The sequence below is a fragment of the Onychomys torridus genome, chromosome 13 (assembly GCF_903995425.1).
Source record: "Onychomys torridus chromosome 13, mOncTor1.1, whole genome shotgun sequence".
Classification (NCBI taxonomy): domain Eukaryota; kingdom Metazoa; phylum Chordata; class Mammalia; order Rodentia; family Cricetidae; genus Onychomys; species Onychomys torridus.
The window spans coordinates 45,690,924-45,711,250 of NC_050455.1; the positions used below are offsets into that span (position 1 = coordinate 45,690,924).

Below are 20,327 nucleotides of genomic sequence, written 5' to 3' on the forward strand. Positions count from 1 at the left end.
CCGTAAGTGTCCCTTCACTTGTCTTGAGATGTTGGTGTGCCTGGAGCACTGTGATCAGGAGGGCGGCTCCACAGTGGTTGTTGCCACCACAGGCAGCTGCCGGCAAATATATCCAGGATGTGGGGACGCCACCCCACCACAGGGAAACAAATGGTGCAGGACTACACAAAGGATGACAAACAGGAAGGTTTGAGGTTTATGGAAAGACCCAAAGGGTACTGTGGTAAGAAGATGCAGCACAGTGAAGTCAGCGAGAAATGAAGAGAAGACAGTTCTGGGATCCTCACAGAGCTCTCTGCTTGAAGATGCCTACAAGGTGCTAATGGTGTGTTGCAGAATTCCACTTTGTCGCTTTGATGATAGGGCACGGGCCCACGCCTACAAAGAATGCTCAGTGAGTGTTCATGACCCGGTAAGGGAGTCTGATATAGTGAATCCCCAGACAGCTCTCTCAGACCAGTGTTCTGTATGACTCTGAAAGTGAAGAAGGAGAAGGTGGTGGCACCCAGTTGGAACTGCGGCATTGGAGGAACACCACACTGGTCTTCAGTGAAGGGGCATGCTTCCGTCTCTGTGACTGTGGAAAGATTGGCTCCTTCTCAGTGCCTTTGACTCTCTCTCGGGACTGCAGCTCCAGATGTTACAAAGGCAGGCTGCTAACCCACAGCATCCAGATCTGATGAGGAAGGGGGGTCCTTTGTACCCAATCACAATTTGGCTCAGCTATTCTGGTCATTCTGGGAAGTGATGTGCTCTGAAGGATGCGGAGCTTCCACCCCTCCTCTACCTCCCCACTCTCCCACCCACCCCCACCCCCCACCCCCGCTTACTTCCTCTTCCTCAAGTTTACAATCCGATGCAAAGCAGTGATCAGAATGATATCAATGTGGGGATGTGACCCATTAGTTAGTGTTTTATCAGTTTATATCTACTCAGTTTATGTCTACTTAGTGATTGTCCTTTCTCCTAACTCCACAACACTATTAGAAATGTCTTTTTTCTTTTACTTTTAATAGAAAGCCACCGTTTCTACATTTGTTCCCTGGCCAAGGTTTACTACTCTCTGTTATTTCTCTGCCATCTTAAGAAAATGTATTACTGATTCCTGAGGTAGCCTTTCCTGTTTCTTGTGGGATCACAAAACCAACTCTAAGGCTATGAAAGGGGAAATGGTCCTAAGCTGGAGACCAACCGGAAAGACATCACTACTCCATGATGTTTACTTAAGATAGAAAATGTTCTGCATCCGTGCATTGAAATGTCACACTGCACCTTACTCATTGGCACACACTGAAAACAGTGACTTTAAAGAGGCCGTGGGAAAGGTCTCCACCTGGAAGCTGCCCTGCTGTTTGGGTTTGGCAGGTGGAAATGCACACTGATACTGACAGGAAGGTGCAGCTCTCCCTGAAGCAGCAGCCCCCACAGTGGCTGCTTAGACAGCAAATCTAAGTGTGTTTGCTCTGAATTTACACTAGAAACCACTAGTTGTTCAATTAGAGGCTAGAGAGGTAAATACAGGCCAGCACCGGCTATTATTCATTTTGCTTTCCAAGAGAAAGAAAGTACTGTGCCAAGACCCAGTGAGCCCCCACACACTAGTTCCCTGTGATGGGGCGGCATCATAGCTTCCCCAGACTTCCAACATCCTTTATAGCATGCTTAAATAAACCACATTCAAATGACACCGATAACTCAAGGTCCAGCCTTTTCCTGACTAATATTTGTGTATTTGCTGTGTGTGTTGCGGTTGGGGTGGTGTATGGAACCTGTGTGGGGGTCAGAGAGCAACTTTTAGAAACAGCTCATCGTTGTAGTGATGCAGCTTCTGGGATCCAAGTCAGGCCATTAGGTATCTTTACCCAGAGTCATCCACCAACCCAAAGTTTAGCCTCTTGTTTTGTTTATAAGTTCACAGAAGAAGGTGAGGAGGTGGTATTTTTATCTTTTGTTTTCATTGACATTGAGTTGGAAGGACAATCCATCAAACATACTGAGATGCTCTCTTGCCAGCATTTAGTAAAAGCTTAGATTAGGTCAAATCATTGTACCTTACAAAGTCTTCCTTTAAAATGTACACTTTAAAGGAACAAATCAGATGACTTGGTTTGTTAAAGGATCTTGAAGGTTAGAAATATTGAGGGCCTTTCTAAAAAATACTCTGCTCTAAAAGTAGCTGTATGCGTTCATATGTAGCTCTGAAGTCTACATTTGAATTTATTTGAAGTCCTCACTCCACGGCTCCAGAATTCCTTTTGCGGGTAAGCAGTTAGTGATGGCATGCTGACAAATGCACTTGGAGATGTCTAGAAGAGGGAAATCTGCTACCAAGAGGCTCTTTCCCTTTTCCCCACCATATTTAATGCACGCTATGGCCAGAGTCAACCAGCAAAATGTCAGAAGACGCCCAAGCTTTTCCCTCTATACTTAGAATTCCAGTATTGACACTCACCACACCCTATCATTAAAAGTATGCCCAGCCTGGTGGAAAGGCTGCTTCTCCTGGAACTATTTCTCTCTCTTATTGCTCTTAAGCGTGTCCTGCCGTGCGCATTGTTTAGATCTGGGAAATGCAATACTGACCTACATTTTTTAGCCGAGTCTGGCATGACTGGAAAGCCACTTGGGAAGTGGCTGCTGAGACAGTGTCCCCTTCTGCGGTGAGCTCTCTCCTAGATGTGAAGTTATCTCTGTCTTCTTGGCGGTATGCTCCCATCACCTCACCTCACCAAAAAGAGATTTGGCTAGCCCCAATAACGGCTCATGCTTGCCACAGAGCAGTGATGACTCCTTTCAGTCCTGCAGCTTCAGCTTCCCACCTTATCCAACCTACCTACGCATCTCTCCCCTCCGAGCCATTTCCTTTATGCTAAAAAGACACTAAGGTGAACTTTTGGGTTGATTTTTTTTTCCCTTGTCATTTGGCCGTCCTTCCCAACAGACGACAATATCTCACTTGCCAAAAAATTGTTAGAAAACTCAAAGCCGTCTTCTAACCTACAAACTGGGATGGTGGACATCTGATCTTGAATGCCTAGAACTCCTTGAGTCTTTGTATTTAATTCTCCCTTTGACTTGCTTATGGCTGTTAATGCTGTTATCCAGAGTGATCTAATTACTTTTTCTGCCTGTAACGGAACAAACATAAAATACTATGGGTTCAAAAAGCATTTCAACTTGTACATGGTTAGGCCCTTTTGAACCAACTGTTGGCCTCTTGTCTGAATAGGTGTCAGGATGAATGTCCTGTTGGGACCTATGGAGTTCGCTGTGCGGAGACCTGCAGGTGTGTTAATGGAGGGAAGTGTTATCATGTGAGCGGGGCGTGCCTATGCGAAGCAGGCTTTGCAGGCGAACTTTGTGAGGCTCGCCTGTGTCCCGAGGGGCTATATGGCATCAAATGTGACAAGCGGTGCCCCTGCCACCTGGACAACACTCATAGGTGAGTGCCAGCTGCCCCTGGAAAAACCTTTTCTATTGTGAAGTTCTAACTTTAGCGTCCAGGGGTTGGCAAGAATGGGCTCTCATTGACAGAAATCATCAAGTTGAAGGACAACTTTTTTTTCATTTGGAGCTAAAAGCTATTGTTCAAAGGCTAAGGTTATTGGTGGGTATTAAGTTGTTTTATCTATTGATGGGGACTGTTAAAAATGATTTTGCTGAGACGAACGTAACTTTTCCCTAAGAGAGGGATTGTGTGACATTCCCTTAGAAGCAAAGATACCACAGAGAGACAGGGGTTAAGCCAAATGCAAGATGTGAAACCATCACGCTCGCTGCAGCATCTTTTACTTGACAGCACAGCTGTGGAAGAAAAGAAAGTCTACAGAGAGGAAGTGGGTGGGGTTTGGGGAAGCGCTTCATGAGGCTGTCACATGTGGAATAGCTTTCAGAACCGATTTCTCTGGGGAAAACAAAACAAAACAAAACAACAAAACAAAACAAAACAAAACAAAACAAAAAACCTCATAGGGATCTTTCAGCTTAAAAATCTCTCCAAAAATTTAGGAACAGGAAATCACACCGCTGCCCACCCTGCTGTGCCTTGTCTGTCCCTGAAAAGTATCTTCCTACATATTCTTTTCTCTCTCCTTCTCCAAGGACCAGATACATGTAAGTTAGAATTCCCAGCCCACTTGCAGACTTCTGGAAAAGATAAATTGGACAAAAATGTAGTATAGTACGCAACAGTTTAGACCTTTATTTGCATTCAGCACAGATGGTACTTCATTTATACCTAGCCACATCAAAGCCCAAATACATAAGAGTTGGAGGAAAACAGAGATGTGCAGCTGGCCTACTCTTTAAGCCGTTATTATGAACAGAAGAAAAATGAACTTGTATTATATCGTTGTGTGTGTGTGTGTGTGTGTGTGTGTGTGTGTGTGTGTGTGAGAAGTGTACTCTCCAAGTGATTTAAGTAACTTTATTATGGTCAACTTTGGGCTTCCTTCATTGGAATATATTGCTATTTCTTACATGGAACATTTAGATAAGTATGTAGATAATAAGCTCTCTGCAAAGATTTGTTTTTAACTTCCTGATATGTAAGGAGCTAGCATGGATTAAACACAAATCATGAGTTTGGTTTCCTCTATAGTAAGGCAAGCCTCATGTATCACCAACACCTGCAGAACTGCTTTGTTGTGTGTGGATGCAACTGAAACCCAATAAAGCTGCAAACCTACAGAAAAGTGGACTCTGTTTTGAGAGGAACTGGAGAAGCATAGAGACTTGGCTTTGGTGGAAATGGGTGTTTCGATGCAGGTGGAGGGTGTTTTTTGTTGTTGTTGTTTTTTATTCACCTTGATCACAGGACTGGAGTGCCTTTGACATAGGCCCTATCAGACTAAATGTATATACTCCAATAAAGAAGTAGATGAGATTGTTTGACAATTACATAGATCAAAACAATATTGAAACAATGCCTATCAAATATTCAGAAGATTTAGAAACAATTTAAATGCCCTTCCTCAGGAAAGCTATTTTAAAAGATTAGCTTTTACAAATTTCTATTAAAGCTAGTTAAATGTAGATTACATGAGCCTATCACATTGGCTACACAGCTGGAGTCGTCCATTAATTCTTATATCTTGAACATCTTTCTAAAATGCAGGGTCCTTCAGAGATAAAAAACAAAAAAGGGCTTGGAATCATTGCTTTAATCAAAAGCCTAATTTGTTCTCCTATCGTCTAATAAAGCAAGCAGAGATTTGCTGTTATGTATAATTCATGCAATAAATTTATCCAAAAGCTTTTCCATGTAATTAATAATATATAGTGCAGTGTAAATTAGTAGTTTACATAGTGTTTAGTTCTGTGCCTATATATATATTGACATATGAGAGTCAAACATTTGAGGAGGAGTTAGTATAGGCTGGCATTAGTTACACCACAACAAACGCATGATGCCAATTTGAATAGCCTTAGCAGCTGATGGCGTTTTAATGCATGGGCCAGGCGCAGCCTGGGGTTGCTATTTTCTGTAGGTTTGACTGGTAGATCTATGGGAAACTGATGGACCTGGAAATCCTCACTCCATGTCTGAAACTGGGCTGCATGACGAGAGTGACGAGGCACATGGAGTCTACAGAAGGGTAGCCTGGGCTCATTTTAGCCAACTGTCTTCTAAAGGCAACCACAAGCAGGGCAGTCTCCAGCATCTAAATGCATTTAAGCATTTGGTTATGTTGTATTGCCTAATATTCATTTGTAAGATGAATCAGCCCTCACAAGCAAACTCAGATGCAATAGGCTCTACTTTATTTTATTTTACTTTGAGACAAGGTCTCATTGTATATCCCTGGTGGACTTGGAACTTGCTATGTAGACCAGACTGGCCTTAACCTGGCCTCCACTTCTTTAGGAGAGTCCCTCCCAAAATTGTAGTCATTTTATTTTGTAATCCATTATTTAGTTGACATTAATTTAAATATATTTACAAGTAACATTAATATTTTAAATATTTCTGAATCCAAAGACATTTTTACTGGACCTAGACCTTCAGGTGGAAAACTAACTTTCATAGAAATGATTTAGAACAAGAAAATAAAAGGAGTTTAATTAGACCGCACATAGCATATGTGTACCAGCCCTTGTTAATAAGGACATTCAATAGCCGTTAGCAATCAGTATGTGCCTTATTTTGTAAGCGCCACCTGTTCTAATTTACTTTCCTGTTGTGGTGATAAAGACCATTTCTAAAAGTGACTTGGGGAGGAAGAGGTGTGTTTCAGCACCCACTTCCAGGTATTAGTCTGTCACTGAGAAATGTCAGGGTAGAAATCCAAACAAAAACCTGGAGCAGAAATGATGAGGAAAGGGTGCTTACTGGCTCCATCTCTACATGCTCACCTAACTCTGTTATATAGTCTGTACCCACTTGCCTAGGGATGGTGCCACCCATAGTGGGCTGATCCTTCCCATATCAGTCACCAATCAAGAAAATCCCTCACAGACATAGCCATAGGCCAATCTGATTGAGTCAACTCTTCAATTGAGGTCCCCTCTTCCCAGGTGACTCTAGGCTGTGTCAAGTTCACAATCAAAACTAACCAGGAGACAACCCAATTGTCATTGCATTTGAGTGCAGACCTCATATAAGGGGATGAATAAAAAGAAGTTCAATGACTCATTATGTTTAGTAAATATGTCTTTAGGGGTTTGGATCCAGGACCTCACACATGCTAGACAAGTACTTTATTACTGATATAGTCCCAGCTCTTTTCATACTTTTTTTTTTTTTTATCTTGAGACAGAGTCTCATGAAGTGTCCAGGCTGACCTTGAATTTACAGTATGGCCCAAGCAGTCCTGGAACTTGTAATCCTCCTGCCTCAGCCTTCTAAGTATCTGGGATCACAGATGTCACTAGCCTCAGCCGATATTATGTACAACTGGACTCCTGTTACAAATTGGCTATTAAATTGAAGAACTACTCTTTTAAATTAGCTATGATTATATGCATATATAAAATGACAACTATTTCCATATGTGCATAGTTATATTTTCATGTGTAAAGCAACTTGTTCTTTAGACAGAAAACAGTTATGAAGTGTATTACCCTTCCACCTCCAACCTTCCACATCTAGGTCTCATTATCCATTAACTTCCTAATTGAGAGTCCTTTGAATACTTCCAAACTTCTCTGGTGTCCTACAAATAATTACAAAATACTAATCCAGTGTCAATCATTCTGAGAACCAGTGGGTTGTACTGCCACTCACAGGGGGCCCTTGAATATCACGTTCTCTGTCTGCCCCTCAGTTCACATTCATGTAGTAATATCTATTCAGTTCAGCATTAATGCCTATATCATGAATAGTATTTCTGACTTTTAATTGTAAGCCATTTTCTACCAAAGAATGTCCTTTCCTTTGTCACAGTTGAAGATAAAATAAAATGTTTTATTTCCTTTTCTCAAGCGTGAGGTTTTACTCATATAAATTTGTCTTGTTTTCACTATCTTGCTGACTTTGAATCAGTGTAAAATCCTAGATTTTAGCACTTCCTTTTCTTATTGAGTCTCTCTTGAAGGATGCTAGCAAACTTCCTTTTCTTTCAGTTTCAAAACAGATTGACAATCCTGTGTTGTAGTCTGATTCTGCCACTACTAAATATGTGAGCCTCCGAATAAGTTTTATCCTTTCCAGGCCTCAGTTTCCCATTTATAAAATGGGGCCATGCCTGCCACTTTAGATGGTGATGGGAACTGAGGTAAATAATGCGTATAGATAGTTCAGCCGGGTGCTGGCACCAGTTCAGTGCCTTGTAAATGCTAGATGTCAGTGTTGGTATTCGCCTAAATTAACTTCTCAGATAATACATATTTCTCTGGGATTGGAGGCAATTCCCTTTAATTTAAGACTAACACTTTTGAAACAAAGTTTAGAGGAAGCCCTGCCTTTGGACACAGGTACTGTGTCATGTCTCAGAGATGCAAGGGAGAAGCAGGGATTATATGAAAACCAGATCTGAAGTTGACAATATCCTTTTCATCCTTCATGCCGCAGTTTTTGCTGTGAGCCTACTGTGTGCTGGGGATGGGCAGGGAAAGTGACTTAATTCCTGTCCTCCTAGATCTTGTGGTGTGGCGGGGAAGAAAGATGTCAAGGTAAAGTAAGTCACCAGGGCAGACTGAGAGGTGAGCTGAGGAAGGGTAGGGTGCAGGGAAAGGGGACTGAATAGACCTAATTAAGTGTTGGTGGTTGGAGAAGGCTTCTAGGAAGAGAGGCTGTTTCAGCTGAGACTGAGGACAAGATGAAGAGAGAGACAGGTGAAGAGGAGAGGAGGTGCCTTCAAGGCCACTGGAGCAGCCCCCATGGAAGCTCTTAAAGTAGAGAACTCTGGGTGCTTCTGCAAGCTGAAGGAAATTCAGCATGACTGAGTGCAGTGATAAAGTGAGAACCACAATGGCAGGCCTTTCATTGTTGGGTTGGAGAAGGTGCAGAAATGGCAGTGGCCAATGGCGAGGCTTTATGGCTATCTCAGGGTGACTCTATATCTGGCTTCACAAGGACAAGCTAGTGAAACCTATTGTCAAGACAATAAGTTAGTTTTAGTCTCTCCTTCTTCACTCTTAAGAGGTCCTGGTTTAGGTAACAAATAATACAGTTATGTCAGCATATTGAACAGCATGGGTTTTATTCCAAGTGTTTAGTGGGGGACCTTTGACAAGCTTTAAGGAGGAGCAATGGTGTAATTGATGCTTTAGATGACAAGGCATGTGTAGACATAGGGAGGAAGGTTGGAAGGCTTTTCAGTTCTGGCTTTGGCAAAGTATAGAACAATATAGAGGAGATGTGGATAGTCAAAATATAGTTTTGAGTTGGAATGGTTACGTCCTAGTAACAATTAGAGATGGGAGATAAGGCTGAAGGAGAGACCAAGAACAATTCTCTGCCCTCATCAGAGAAGTTTCCTCTTGCAAGGAATGGGAATTAATACGAAGACCTGTAGCCTGAATTTTAGAGGTACTTATTAATAAAATCAAACCTGAGCCAGGTATCGGGGTGAATGCTAGAAGATCAGAGAAGCAGAACAAGCCACAGCTACCTCACCTTGACAGTTCCTCAGCTGATTCTGTTTCCTCAGACTGGAAGCCTCTCAGCTGAACCGTACTGCTCCAAAGCCTAAAAGCTTAACCAGCCGAAAGCTGCTAGTTCCTGGTCTTCATGCCTTATATACCTTTCTGCTTTCTGCCCTCACCCCCTGGGATTAAAGGCTCACTTTCTGGGATTAAAGGCGTGTGTCACCATGCTGGCTGTTTCCAATGTGGCCTTAAACACACAGAGATCCAGAAGGATTTCTGCCTCTGGAATGCTATGATTAAAGGTGTGTGCTACCACTGCCTAACATCTATGTTTAATATTGTGGCTGTTCTTTTCTCTGACCCCAGATAAGTTTACTAGTGTGCACAATATTTTGGGGAACACAATACTACCACAGAGACCCACACTGGACAATGTGCAGAGTGAGAGACTTTGGAGTACTCAGTCCTAAGAGGGGTATTTCATCAGACTCCTACCTGCAAGATTCAAGGAGCTATTTAGAACAGGAGAAGGAAAAAGTGTAAGAGTCAGAGGGGATGGACGTCTCCATGGAAACTGTCTTCAAGACACAGAAGGACTAATGCACATATGAACTCAAACTGTGGCAGCATACACAAGGTTCAAACAAGATAGGGCCCCAGCATTGAGAGGGAAGAGTGGACATGGAGTGCCATCCATAACCAAGAAAATATCTGCAATTGTTACCCACTAGAAAAGGGAAAAAATCAGTTTTCTCCAATGGAGTTTCACTGGGTATATTAACCACACTCTGGGGCAGGCCCCATGCCCAGGAGTGATTGATCAACAAACAAATGAACTCAATGGTATTTTTGTAAACATTTTTTTTCTAATTTTTCTTTGTTTGGGCTTTTTTTTTTTTTTGTCATGATGGCCTTTTGCCTGTTTTTTTTGATTTCTGTTTTTTTTTTTTTTTTTTTTTTTTTGTTGTGTGTGTGTGTGTGTGTGTGTGTGTTTCTTTTTTGTTTGTTTTAAAGAGAGGAAAAATACCCACAAATTTGGGTGAATAGAGAGATGAGGAGGATCCAAGAGTTACTGGAAGAGGAGATAATGTGATTTAAATATATTGCATGAAAATATTTTTTTAAGTTTAAAAATATAAATAAATAATAAAAAATAATTTTTAAAGAGAACAAGTCCTAGCTGTGTCCAGTAGTTCATGCTTGTAATCTTAGCAAAAGCCAAAGATCTTGATCATGAAGTCAACTTGGGCTATGTAGCAAGGTCCTGAATCAATGAGCAAGCTAGTAGACAAAAACATCAGGAAACACAGCAATCCCTAGGAAGAGCGATGGTGGCACCACATACAGAAATACAGGAGACTAGGGTAGATGCTGGATATAAAAGAAGGGAAGAACAGGGCCCAGCCTTTGACACAGTAAACCTGAGATGCCACAAAGATGCCAAGTATTTACCCAGGTATGATAGGCAATAGATATATCATACATACATACATAGATCTAAGTGTGTCTGAGACTCCAGTCCTTGTTTTTGGCATCCAAACCTTCTCTACCCAGGAAATCTTAATTGTATAAAATGTATTTAGATTTTTCTTCATGTTTTCTGAGCATGGTTGTGATGAATATCTAGCTTTTTTCCTGTGGATAGTTAATTATAGTAGGAATCTGAAAGTACATAAAAATAAAAAAAAAAACTTCAGAAAATGAAGACCAAACCATGCAGTCTCCTGGCTTTTTTTGAAGGAGAGAGGAAATGAAGAACATCAGGTTATGGGGTGTGGGACTGGAGAGATGGCTCAGAGGTTGAGAGTATTTGTTCTTGCAAAAAACCTAGGTTTGGTTCCCAGCACCCACACAGTGGCTCACAACCATCTGTAACTCCAGTTCTAGGGTATTCAAAGCCTTCTGCTGACCTCTGCAGGCACAAGGCATGCATATGGTGCTCATACATACATACATACAAGCAAAACACTCATCTACATTAAAAACAAGTAATATTATGGTGTGCGGCTGAAACCTCACTCACTAGGGGATTTTAGGGAGGAGGCTTTGTGCCTTCCCTAAGGTCACTCTGGTAGACAAGAGAACTAGCATTATATCCTGACTTCACCACTACAAGTCCCTCTCTATCTCCCACCCCAAAAGAGTACAAATTCTATGATGTCCTTTAGAAAAGACATTTCCATTTAGCAAATGTCTAGATGGAAATTAGATTTTGTTGTTTATCCTGTTTAAGGGGAGTGTTTGGGCTTCATGGGGTGGGGGGAGGGGGCATCTCTACCCAGCTTTTCTATTGTTGGCAGGATTTGATTGTCAAGGTTTTCCTGCGTCAAGAAGCACACATGTTTTAAGCCAGTATACCACCGAGTGCTGTATTATTGTGTCCACTCACTTGCAGGAACATCTCAGCACAGCTGATGTGTCCATTTGCTGTGGGGCAACAGCTGGCTGCCCGGCCTGTCAATAAGACTACTGTTCCAGGTGGCAGCTGCTGCTATACCGCCAGGTAGATGGGTTGAGAGGAGAGGCTTGTTGGCAAGGTCACTGCTTTTGGAATTCTATGGCTATCACACAGTGGACTTGGCGTTGCCTGGAGCTCTTCAGAGTGTCTCATAGTGCTGGTTTCTTATTGAGTTTGTGCTTTCAATTTAAGACAATTAAAAAGAATTGTAGGTACAAGGATATGGTTATTGTAGTCACTTGACCACGACAGGATGCTGATTTCATTCACTGGTTCTGTAGTAACAACTGGGTGCCAACCAATTAATTAAACACACCACTGTAGGAGTTAAGTTTAAATCCATGTTCACGGAATTACCTGCACATATAGTGATTCTTGAGAAAGCGGCGTTTGTCCATGGCTCAAGTGTCTTGTTTATCCCAGAATGACTTGTTCCTTTCATCTCTGTCTTTCAGCTGTCATCCCATGTCTGGAGAGTGTGGCTGCAAGCCGGGCTGGTCTGGACTCTACTGTAATGAAACATGCTCTCCTGGATTCTATGGAGAAGCTTGCCAAGAGATCTGTAGCTGCCAAAACGGGGCAGACTGTGACAGTGTGACTGGAAGGTGTGCCTGTGCTCCTGGATTCAAGGTGAGTAACTTGGGCTGTGGAGGCAGGAGAAGAATACGCAGTGTGGAACAGATCAACAGCACAATTTACGTGAGCTACCCTCAAGTACAGTGAACGTGGTTAAACCATTCATAGCGTTCATGAGAGAAGAACTGTCTGAGAAAGTTAACTCTAACATTCCATTGATGGCTGAGAACACTAATAAAACCATCAGGGTGTCATTAATGTTTAATATTAGAACTCATCAGGAAGTAAGACCCATTATAATTATTCCTTATGTAGTTGTTCTATTGTGACCTATTAGCAACATAGAAATAGTTTTTCTAATTGGTTATTATCAGTTTTTCTCTTCTTTTCTCTTCTTTTCTTTTCTTTTCTTTTCTTTTCTTTTCTTCTCTTTCCTTTTCTTTTCTCTGTGTAATAAATAGCCCAGGCTATCCTGGAACTTGCTTTGTAGACCAGACTTGCCTAGAACTCACACAGATCTACCTGTCTCTGCCTCCCTCCTGAGTGCTGGGATTAAAGGCATACGCCACCACCGCCCAGCCTAGTTATTATTTTCAACAGTTTCTATTTTAATTCCACAAAACTTAAAGACACAACATGCATCAGTTAGCACATATGATACATTCGCACACTGCAGTCAGTTGCACGTGGTTTTGAAGTCCGTTTGAGAATGTAGCTTCTGCAAATGTACCTGTACAACAAGAGAGCAGAATTGTGTCTGTGGTCCCTAGGCCTTTCTTAGCTATCGAAAAGGGGAAGTGGTAGCTGGGCTTTATTTCCTCCCCTTGAGAAGGTAGCATTGACCTCTGACAAGTTTGACAGTCATTCCAGGGTACATGGTGAAGAAAGAGTGGGCCATGAAGTCGTAGAGCCGAGAGGACCTTTCCAGAGGTTTCTGATCACGGTGACATCCTTTGACCCCTGAATTAACCTTCTCTTAAGAGTCTTTTGTGGTTTTGAAAAGAGCTGTCCCTCAGTCACCTTAGGTAGCTCCATTCTGTGTTTAATTCCTTCTGTTGGATAAATTGAATCGAACCATCGGCTGAGCGTTGCTTTGATTCAACCATTAACAACATTACATGTCATACAAGGAGGCCCACGAAGCATTTAGAAATGGTGTGCAGTTTGTGTTTATATTTTTGTTGACAATAATTTTACAGTTGTAACTTATTTTTATATATCGACTTACATAACCAAGGGAGAAAATTTTGTTTGGTTGTTCTGTTAGGAAGACAAATCTAAAGAAGTCAGCAGGCTTAGGGCATGTCCCATTTAATGTTTTATCACAATTGTGGACCAGCCGGTGTTGCACCTGGATATGTACAATTTACATAAGGAATGGTATTATAGCAACTTTCAAAAGCCTAGAGTGATAAAATTAGAGAGAACGCACAATTGGCATTGCCGCGGTATATTTTTGTTTGTGCTGGCATTGGTTTCGGTTGGAAAAAGAGCTGCGTTTTGCTGTTTGTGTTCATCTAGGGAATTGACTGTTCTACTCCATGTCCTCTGGGAAGCTATGGGATAAACTGTTCCTCTCGCTGTGGCTGTAAAAATGAGGCTGTCTGTTCTCCTGTGGATGGGTCTTGTATCTGTAAGGCAGGTAAGAGTATGCATGTGTGAATCTTTTATCAGACCCCGGTCCTGTCACCTCCAAGAGTCACTGTAAGGACACACTGAAGAGGGCTCTAACTCTAAATCCACTAAAATTGGGGTGACCTCCTCGTCCCTCATCCCTCCTGAGTCCAGGAAAGAAACTCATATTTGGTCATCTCTAAAGTGGCTGCCAGCTTTCTAAGTCTGAGTCCATGATTTTGGGAAGGGTAAACAAACAGACGTGTCTATGCCCCCAAATGGCCTGACTTGGAGGCATGACAAGAAATGTAGCCAGCACAGATTTTATGTGTGGCCCAGAGTGTGTCATCCATAGATGAAGCCAGGATCCTGGAAACACATTTTTCATGGTTAATGGCTACTGCTTCAAAGATGGGGTTATTCTTCCAAGAACAAACCTTCTACTTCCTCCCATATAAATAAACAAAGCTCATCATTCTATCCCAAGCATCTCACAACATTAAAGGTGACCTCACTCCACATCCCTTCCCAGTAGCCCAGGGGTGCTTCTCAGTGTTGGCATTCCTGACCGATCACACGGCACAAATGGCTGCTTGGTTCCTTGGGGGTTCCTTTTCATTTCTGGTGGAGGCCTTTTGTGGCAGAGCCAAGGCTGTCTGCCACTGCTGTGACTGGGGCTGGGCAGCACTGCTATGTATCTCCAAGATGTCTCTAAAGGGAGATGTGGCTTGGAAGGGCTCAGCAAAGCTCCTGGTCATCTTTGTTTTTCTCACACGCTCTGTCGTTCTTGTCATGTAGGCTGGCACGGGGTAGACTGTTCCATCAGCTGCCCCAGTGGCACATGGGGCTTTGGCTGTAACCTAACATGTCAGTGCCTCAATGGGGGTGCCTGCAACACCCTGGATGGGACCTGCACCTGTGCCCCCGGATGGCGTGGGGAGAAATGTGAACTTCACTGCCAGGTATGTGTGCTCTGGGTAGCCATACCTGGAGGACTGCAGCAGGGTTGACTTCTTTGTGCAATTTGTTGTTTGTTTGTTTGTTTGTTTCTCCTGACTGAAGGTGAATGAGTGGGACCCAATCTTCAGTAACTTTTACAAGAGTGGAAGCAGACAGAGGCTCCGAAAGGGATAGAGTGGGATCAGTTAGCGAGGCTTTAAAGAATGCCCCCTTCTTTCCTTTTATCCCTATCTGTTTTCCCAGCCCCCACTCCAGAGTTTTCAGTTTCTTACACACTCATCTCTGGGGTGCAGCCAGACAGCAGCCTTGGTTAACCACCAGTGTATGCCTGTCAACTCTCCTAGTATTTTGTTTCCATTATAATGGAAATCTGCAGGCTTTGGGGTGGGGAGTGACAGGGGGCTGAAAAGAGGGCGGTGGCTGGTGTCACAGAAATGTGCAGAAGTGATGAAAGAAGGCTTGGAAACAACCTCGGTTATTGTAAATATTTCTGGAGGCACAAAAGTCTCCTTAGCACTCGCTCCCTTCCCTTGACCTCATTTGGAGACATGCATCATTGGAAGGTCTCCTCTCTAGGTGCTGCAGGCTGGCTGAGGGTGAAAGGGGAAGGGAACTCTGCAGTGACGTGTTGCATGCTTGCTTTCCAAAGCACTTAACTGCTTTCTTCCCTGTGCGCACCATGCTTTCTTTTTGAGCCAACAAGCACTCTATCAGAGGTGGCCTATGTCCTCTTCCCCCAGGACATCTTCAGATAACAATGTGACCCCCTGAACTGGGCCATTTCATAGACAGGGCTTCCACAGGGCTTCTCTTTCCCTCCCTAGGCATCCTTCTTGTTAAGTACAACCCATTTCCCAAGGGAGAAAGGATTCCTGCCCTGCATTATTCTGTGCCCCCTAAGCCCCTAGGAGCTAAACTATCTTTGCCATCTCCCTTCAGACCAATGGGCAGATTAACAAAGCTCCACTGCACTGTTAGGTGGTCTTCTGCTTCCTCATTATGGACAAAGTGGAAAGCCCAGTGCAAGCCATCCATTGTTTTGCATTAGATGGATTAGTAAATCAGGGAGATCTGGCAGTCCAGTGGCTTCTATTACAACAGAGCTAACTGCTGTGCAATCCTGTCAAACCTTAGTGGAGCCTCATAAGTGGTTTAGTTGGTTTCTTTGCTTAATAAATTCTAGACAAATGATTATGTCACCTAACACCAGCTGCCTGATAATGCTATTTCCATTTCCACAGCCTCAGTCACTGGAGTGTTTTCCTCAGTGTTTGGGTGACCCAGAAAGGATTGTAGTTCCTATACCACTTCCTAGGATCTGGGATCAAAAATAAGTTTTCCCTACAAATAAAAATTTCCATTCTTGTTCATGAACAACTGGTCATGCCCATCCACCAACAGTCTCCTCTTCACTGGGCCACTCGACAGTAGCATGTACATCCAGGGGCAGATGAGGAGGCTGCCAATGTAATGTTTATTTACAGTCTTAAATCATAATGTTCTACACAGTTTAGATTTTTTTTATGAAAGGAATATAGTTATTAGAAAAAATAACAACAGATTTTCAGTTTTCTTTATTATGTCATGTACTCCATTGACAAGAGCTTATGGAAATGAACTTAATTTATATGTAATATCTATGTATCCACATTTATGTACTTATCATTTATTTATCTGTCTGTCTACTTAATGTGTGTGTACGTGTGTATGTTTATATGTGTGCATGTATATCTTTTTTATGTGGACAAAACTTCTCTTTCCTCTAAGGCAGAGAATTATAGGGAACACTGAATTATGTTGTAAGAATAATTACAGACAAATGAAAATATTTTTACAAGTATGGTAATGATTAGAAAAGACTCTTTTAGTCAGTTGGCATGCTTATATTACTATTGTATTATATTATGTTATTGTATGTACGCATCATATATTCGTGTTGACACAGTTGCTTTCACCATGCAAGTCTCCCAAATATTGCATCAAACATAAGTTAGAGTTGAGGTGATTTTAAAATGCTACCCCTGCAGCTTGCATTTTGCATCATGGGAGAGGTGATGTGATGCCTGTTCCCAGGAAGCATTGGGACTCTTGGGGTTTGCTGTCATGGGAATGCTTAGGTTTGTCATCGCCGGCTTTGATGTCCCCTTCCTTGCAGGATGGCACCTATGGGCTTAACTGTGCTGAGCGCTGTGACTGCAGCCACGCAGACGGCTGCCACCCTACCACAGGCCACTGCCGCTGCCTCCCTGGATGGTCAGGTACAAGCTTAGGGCTGGTGTTTGAAAGAAATAACCAATGCTTTAGTATCTATGGGTGTTGTCTGCTCCTTCAAAGAAACACACATGGGTCATTTTTCAGAAAAAAAAATGCAGTAAAGTCCCCAGCAAGTGGACACATTTTTGGCCATGAAATGTTATGTGTTAGGTGTGATTAATCACTCACTAAAAGCAGCCAGTTTTATTGAACTTAAATGCAAGATCTTATTGATAGAATGTAGGCCAGAAAGATTTCTGTGGTATATTTTGAGTATTGACAGAGAAAAAAAATTAAAGTAAGTCCCAAGACTATAATTAGAATCATCATAGAGATAAAACTATTAACTACTACTAAGATGATTCATATACAGATATTAAACCTCATTCCTGGAAATAAAAATTTGAAAACTTTATCTTCCCTAGATTTTTGAGTCAAGGCAAATTCATGTTATGATTGAGCACTAAATTTCTAACCATGAGGTAGAAACTCCTCCTTATTTATGTGATTCCATGAGTTTAGCCAAGAAGTTTATCAGGTGAATAGTGGTCCTGGAAGAAGTATGATGTCTTTACTCATGGTGTTCAGGTTTGCTTGGACATTTAGTGCCGTCTTCAAAGTCTGTAAATCATGAACAAGAACATCGCTCTTCTTGCAGAACTACTTTACATCCTCACCAGCGGCATCTGAGCGTTTTTATATCCCCACTACACATCTGTCTTTCGGGTGACATCTGTATCTGTGGGTGTGAGGTAGTACCTCTTTGAGGTTTTGCTTTGTGTTCCTCTGGTGGCTGAGGATGCTGAGGATTCATCATCTGTGCACTTACTGGCCACCTGTAAATCTTCTTGGAAGAAGTATCTATTCAGATCCTTCATTAATTTTTAACTGAGTTATTTTTCTTTATATCATTGAGTTCTAAGACCACATTATATTAATGTTCTTTACCAGACATGACTTGCAAGCATTCCTTCCCATTTTCTGTTTTTTTCCCCCTGCTATTTTCATGGCATTTTTCCAGGGGAAGTTGTTATTCTGATAAAGTCTACCTTGTCTAACTTTAAAATGCTGTTCCCTTGTGCTCTTTGTATCAATTTTAAGAAATCATTGCCTAACACGTGACCGTTGAGATTTATTCTTAGATTGTCTTCTAAAGTTTCTAAAACATTTATACTTAGGTTTTTGATTCACTTTGAGTTAATCTTTTATATACTGTGATGAGGGGGTCAAACTTCATTCTATAGCCAGTGATCCCAGCAGTTATTTGAAGACTATTCTTTCCCCCATTGGCTGTCTAAACTTCCTTGCCAGAAGTCAATTTCCCATAAGCTTATTTCTGGATGTTCTAGACAATTCCATTGGTCTGTATGCTTGTCCTCACACCAGTGATTGACTATGGTGACTGTGTAGGAGGTTTCAAATTGGGAGAAGGGTGAGCATCCCACCCTTGCTCCCTTTTCTGGTTGTCTTGGCCATGCTGGATCCCTTGAATCGCCATACGGCTTTTAGCATTGATATACTAGTTTCTGCAAATAAGTAAGATGGAAATTTAATGGGGTTTAGCTGATAGGTTAATTTGGGGAGCATTGGCAACTCAGCTACATTAAGTCTTCAGATTCACAAGCATGGCCTATCACCAGCAACCCCTCAGAGGGATCTGTTGCTCCCCTCCCACCCCGCTACCCCACCCCCCACTCCCACCTCACCCCCACCCCCGCACAAGTTTGCTGTGAGCTTCTTTGGTTGTGGGTAGAAGAAAACCGGAGTGGATGGTCACATTGTAGTGCCTTACAGCCACCTTGTTGGATAGGCCAAGCTGGTACAATGACTTCATTTGCTGTCAGTGGGAGTGACCCATGGAGTCAAGGTCCCTGTCCCTGTAGTTCCCTCTTGACTTGCGAACTTAGCTTTACAGTACAAAAGTCTCTGTCACTTCTCCATCACTGATGCTGAAGCTGGATCATGTCAGGCATTAAATCACATCTGTGATTTCACCAGGGTTCCAGAGTTTAGCAAGTGGATGGACTGCTGATAAATTCTCAGTGACCTCAGTGAGGCAAAGGAACACTTCTAATCTGGTAAATTCAGATGAAGCCTAACAGAGGCCACATTATCTAATTTGGGCCCTGCTCTACCATTCCTATGTTTGTCTTTTAAAAATAATAGAGAGTGGGGGGTGTCCCTGGACATACGGGTCACAGCTTGAGTGTCAACCTACTCTGATGATTTAGAACCAGCCTGTGAAAGGAACACCCTAGTACACATGAGAAAAGCAAGAGATGACTTGGCTTAAAGCCAGTCAAAAAATGTGTTCCTGGCATTCCACAGTCTGGGTCATGGGGTAAGACAAATTATCCCATCTGGCCTTAGACCTACCAGGCTCCTGTGGGAATACACTGGCTTTGCCACACAATGTGATCTTGTAATCCCCTGCCCATCTGTGACCAGCTTGCTTCCTGCTTCATGGCTGGCGCTTTCTCTCTCTCTCTCTCTCTCTCTCTCTCTCTCTCTCTCTCTCTCTCTCTCCTCTGTCTCTTTGCTTTGTGGCTTGTACTTAAGTCTCTGTTGCTCTCAGGCCATCCCAGGGGTCCCAATGCCTCATTTCTCCATGTCTTCCATCGGGCTTGGGTGTGTAAATAGTTGTCAGTCTCTGAGCCTGCTGAGAGGTTGTTTCCCCCACACTCAAAGAACACATTTGATAGAAGCAAACATGTGGGGGGAAAGACAGTTCCAGAAAATTTAAAAACAGATCACATTTGGAATGAGAGTTGGGTTACTTTTTTCTAAACAGAAAGAACAGAGTCTGTGTAATATTTATACAGGGCATCATTTCATTGTCAGCCATGAACAGACTCACTTTTTTCACTGATCAATTTGTTTTGAATAAGTTCCTTGTTAAGACTTTTCACAGGAAGAAGGCTTTGCTTCTCACTGGGGAGCCAGCTTTCAGCCAAATCATTACCATGAGCCCATGGAGGCACATGAATCTGCTTCATTTCTTCTCTGTGGCCGAGACTGCCCTAGGTGACATGTTAGGGATTGCTCGCTGGAGAGGGTACAGTCTGATGTAACGGGGCAAGTCCTCAGTGAACTGCAATGCAGGGCCTAGGCTCTTCCCCTGGCCACAGTAACAAGAGTGGTACAAAGTGTTCAAGGGTGGCATCCCAGAGCACACAGGCAGAGGGAGTAATGAGGGGACATTTGAAGACATTAGCCACTTAGACTGAGCCATCATCTCATCTTAAGGGAGTCTGGTGCCTTAACCCATTAGTCATCACCACTCAAAACTTTGTGGTGTTGCCTCAGGTTGGTATCTTCCTAAAGGAGCTGAGATTTTTGTTTGTTTGTTTGTTTTGTTTTTCAAGACAGAGTTTCTCTGTGTAGCTTTGCACCTTTCCTGGAACTCACTCTGTAGGCCAGGCTGGCCTCGGACTCA

At 42.6% G+C, this 20,327-nt stretch overlaps 1 protein-coding gene across 1 annotated transcript in view; it reads left to right on the top strand.

Moving 5' to 3' along the window:
• Window positions 1-20,327, top strand: part of Megf10 (multiple EGF like domains 10) — a 160,263-nt gene that overhangs the window by 109,204 nt on the left and 30,732 nt on the right. The window contains exons 9-13 of the mRNA XM_036204707.1: window positions 3,230-3,442; window positions 11,944-12,118; window positions 13,586-13,706; window positions 14,477-14,640; window positions 16,794-16,896. Of these exons, the coding sequence (XP_036060600.1) occupies window positions 3,230-3,442; window positions 11,944-12,118; window positions 13,586-13,706; window positions 14,477-14,640; window positions 16,794-16,896 (776 nt within the window). The remainder of the gene's footprint in view (window positions 1-3,229; window positions 3,443-11,943; window positions 12,119-13,585; window positions 13,707-14,476; window positions 14,641-16,793; window positions 16,897-20,327) is intronic.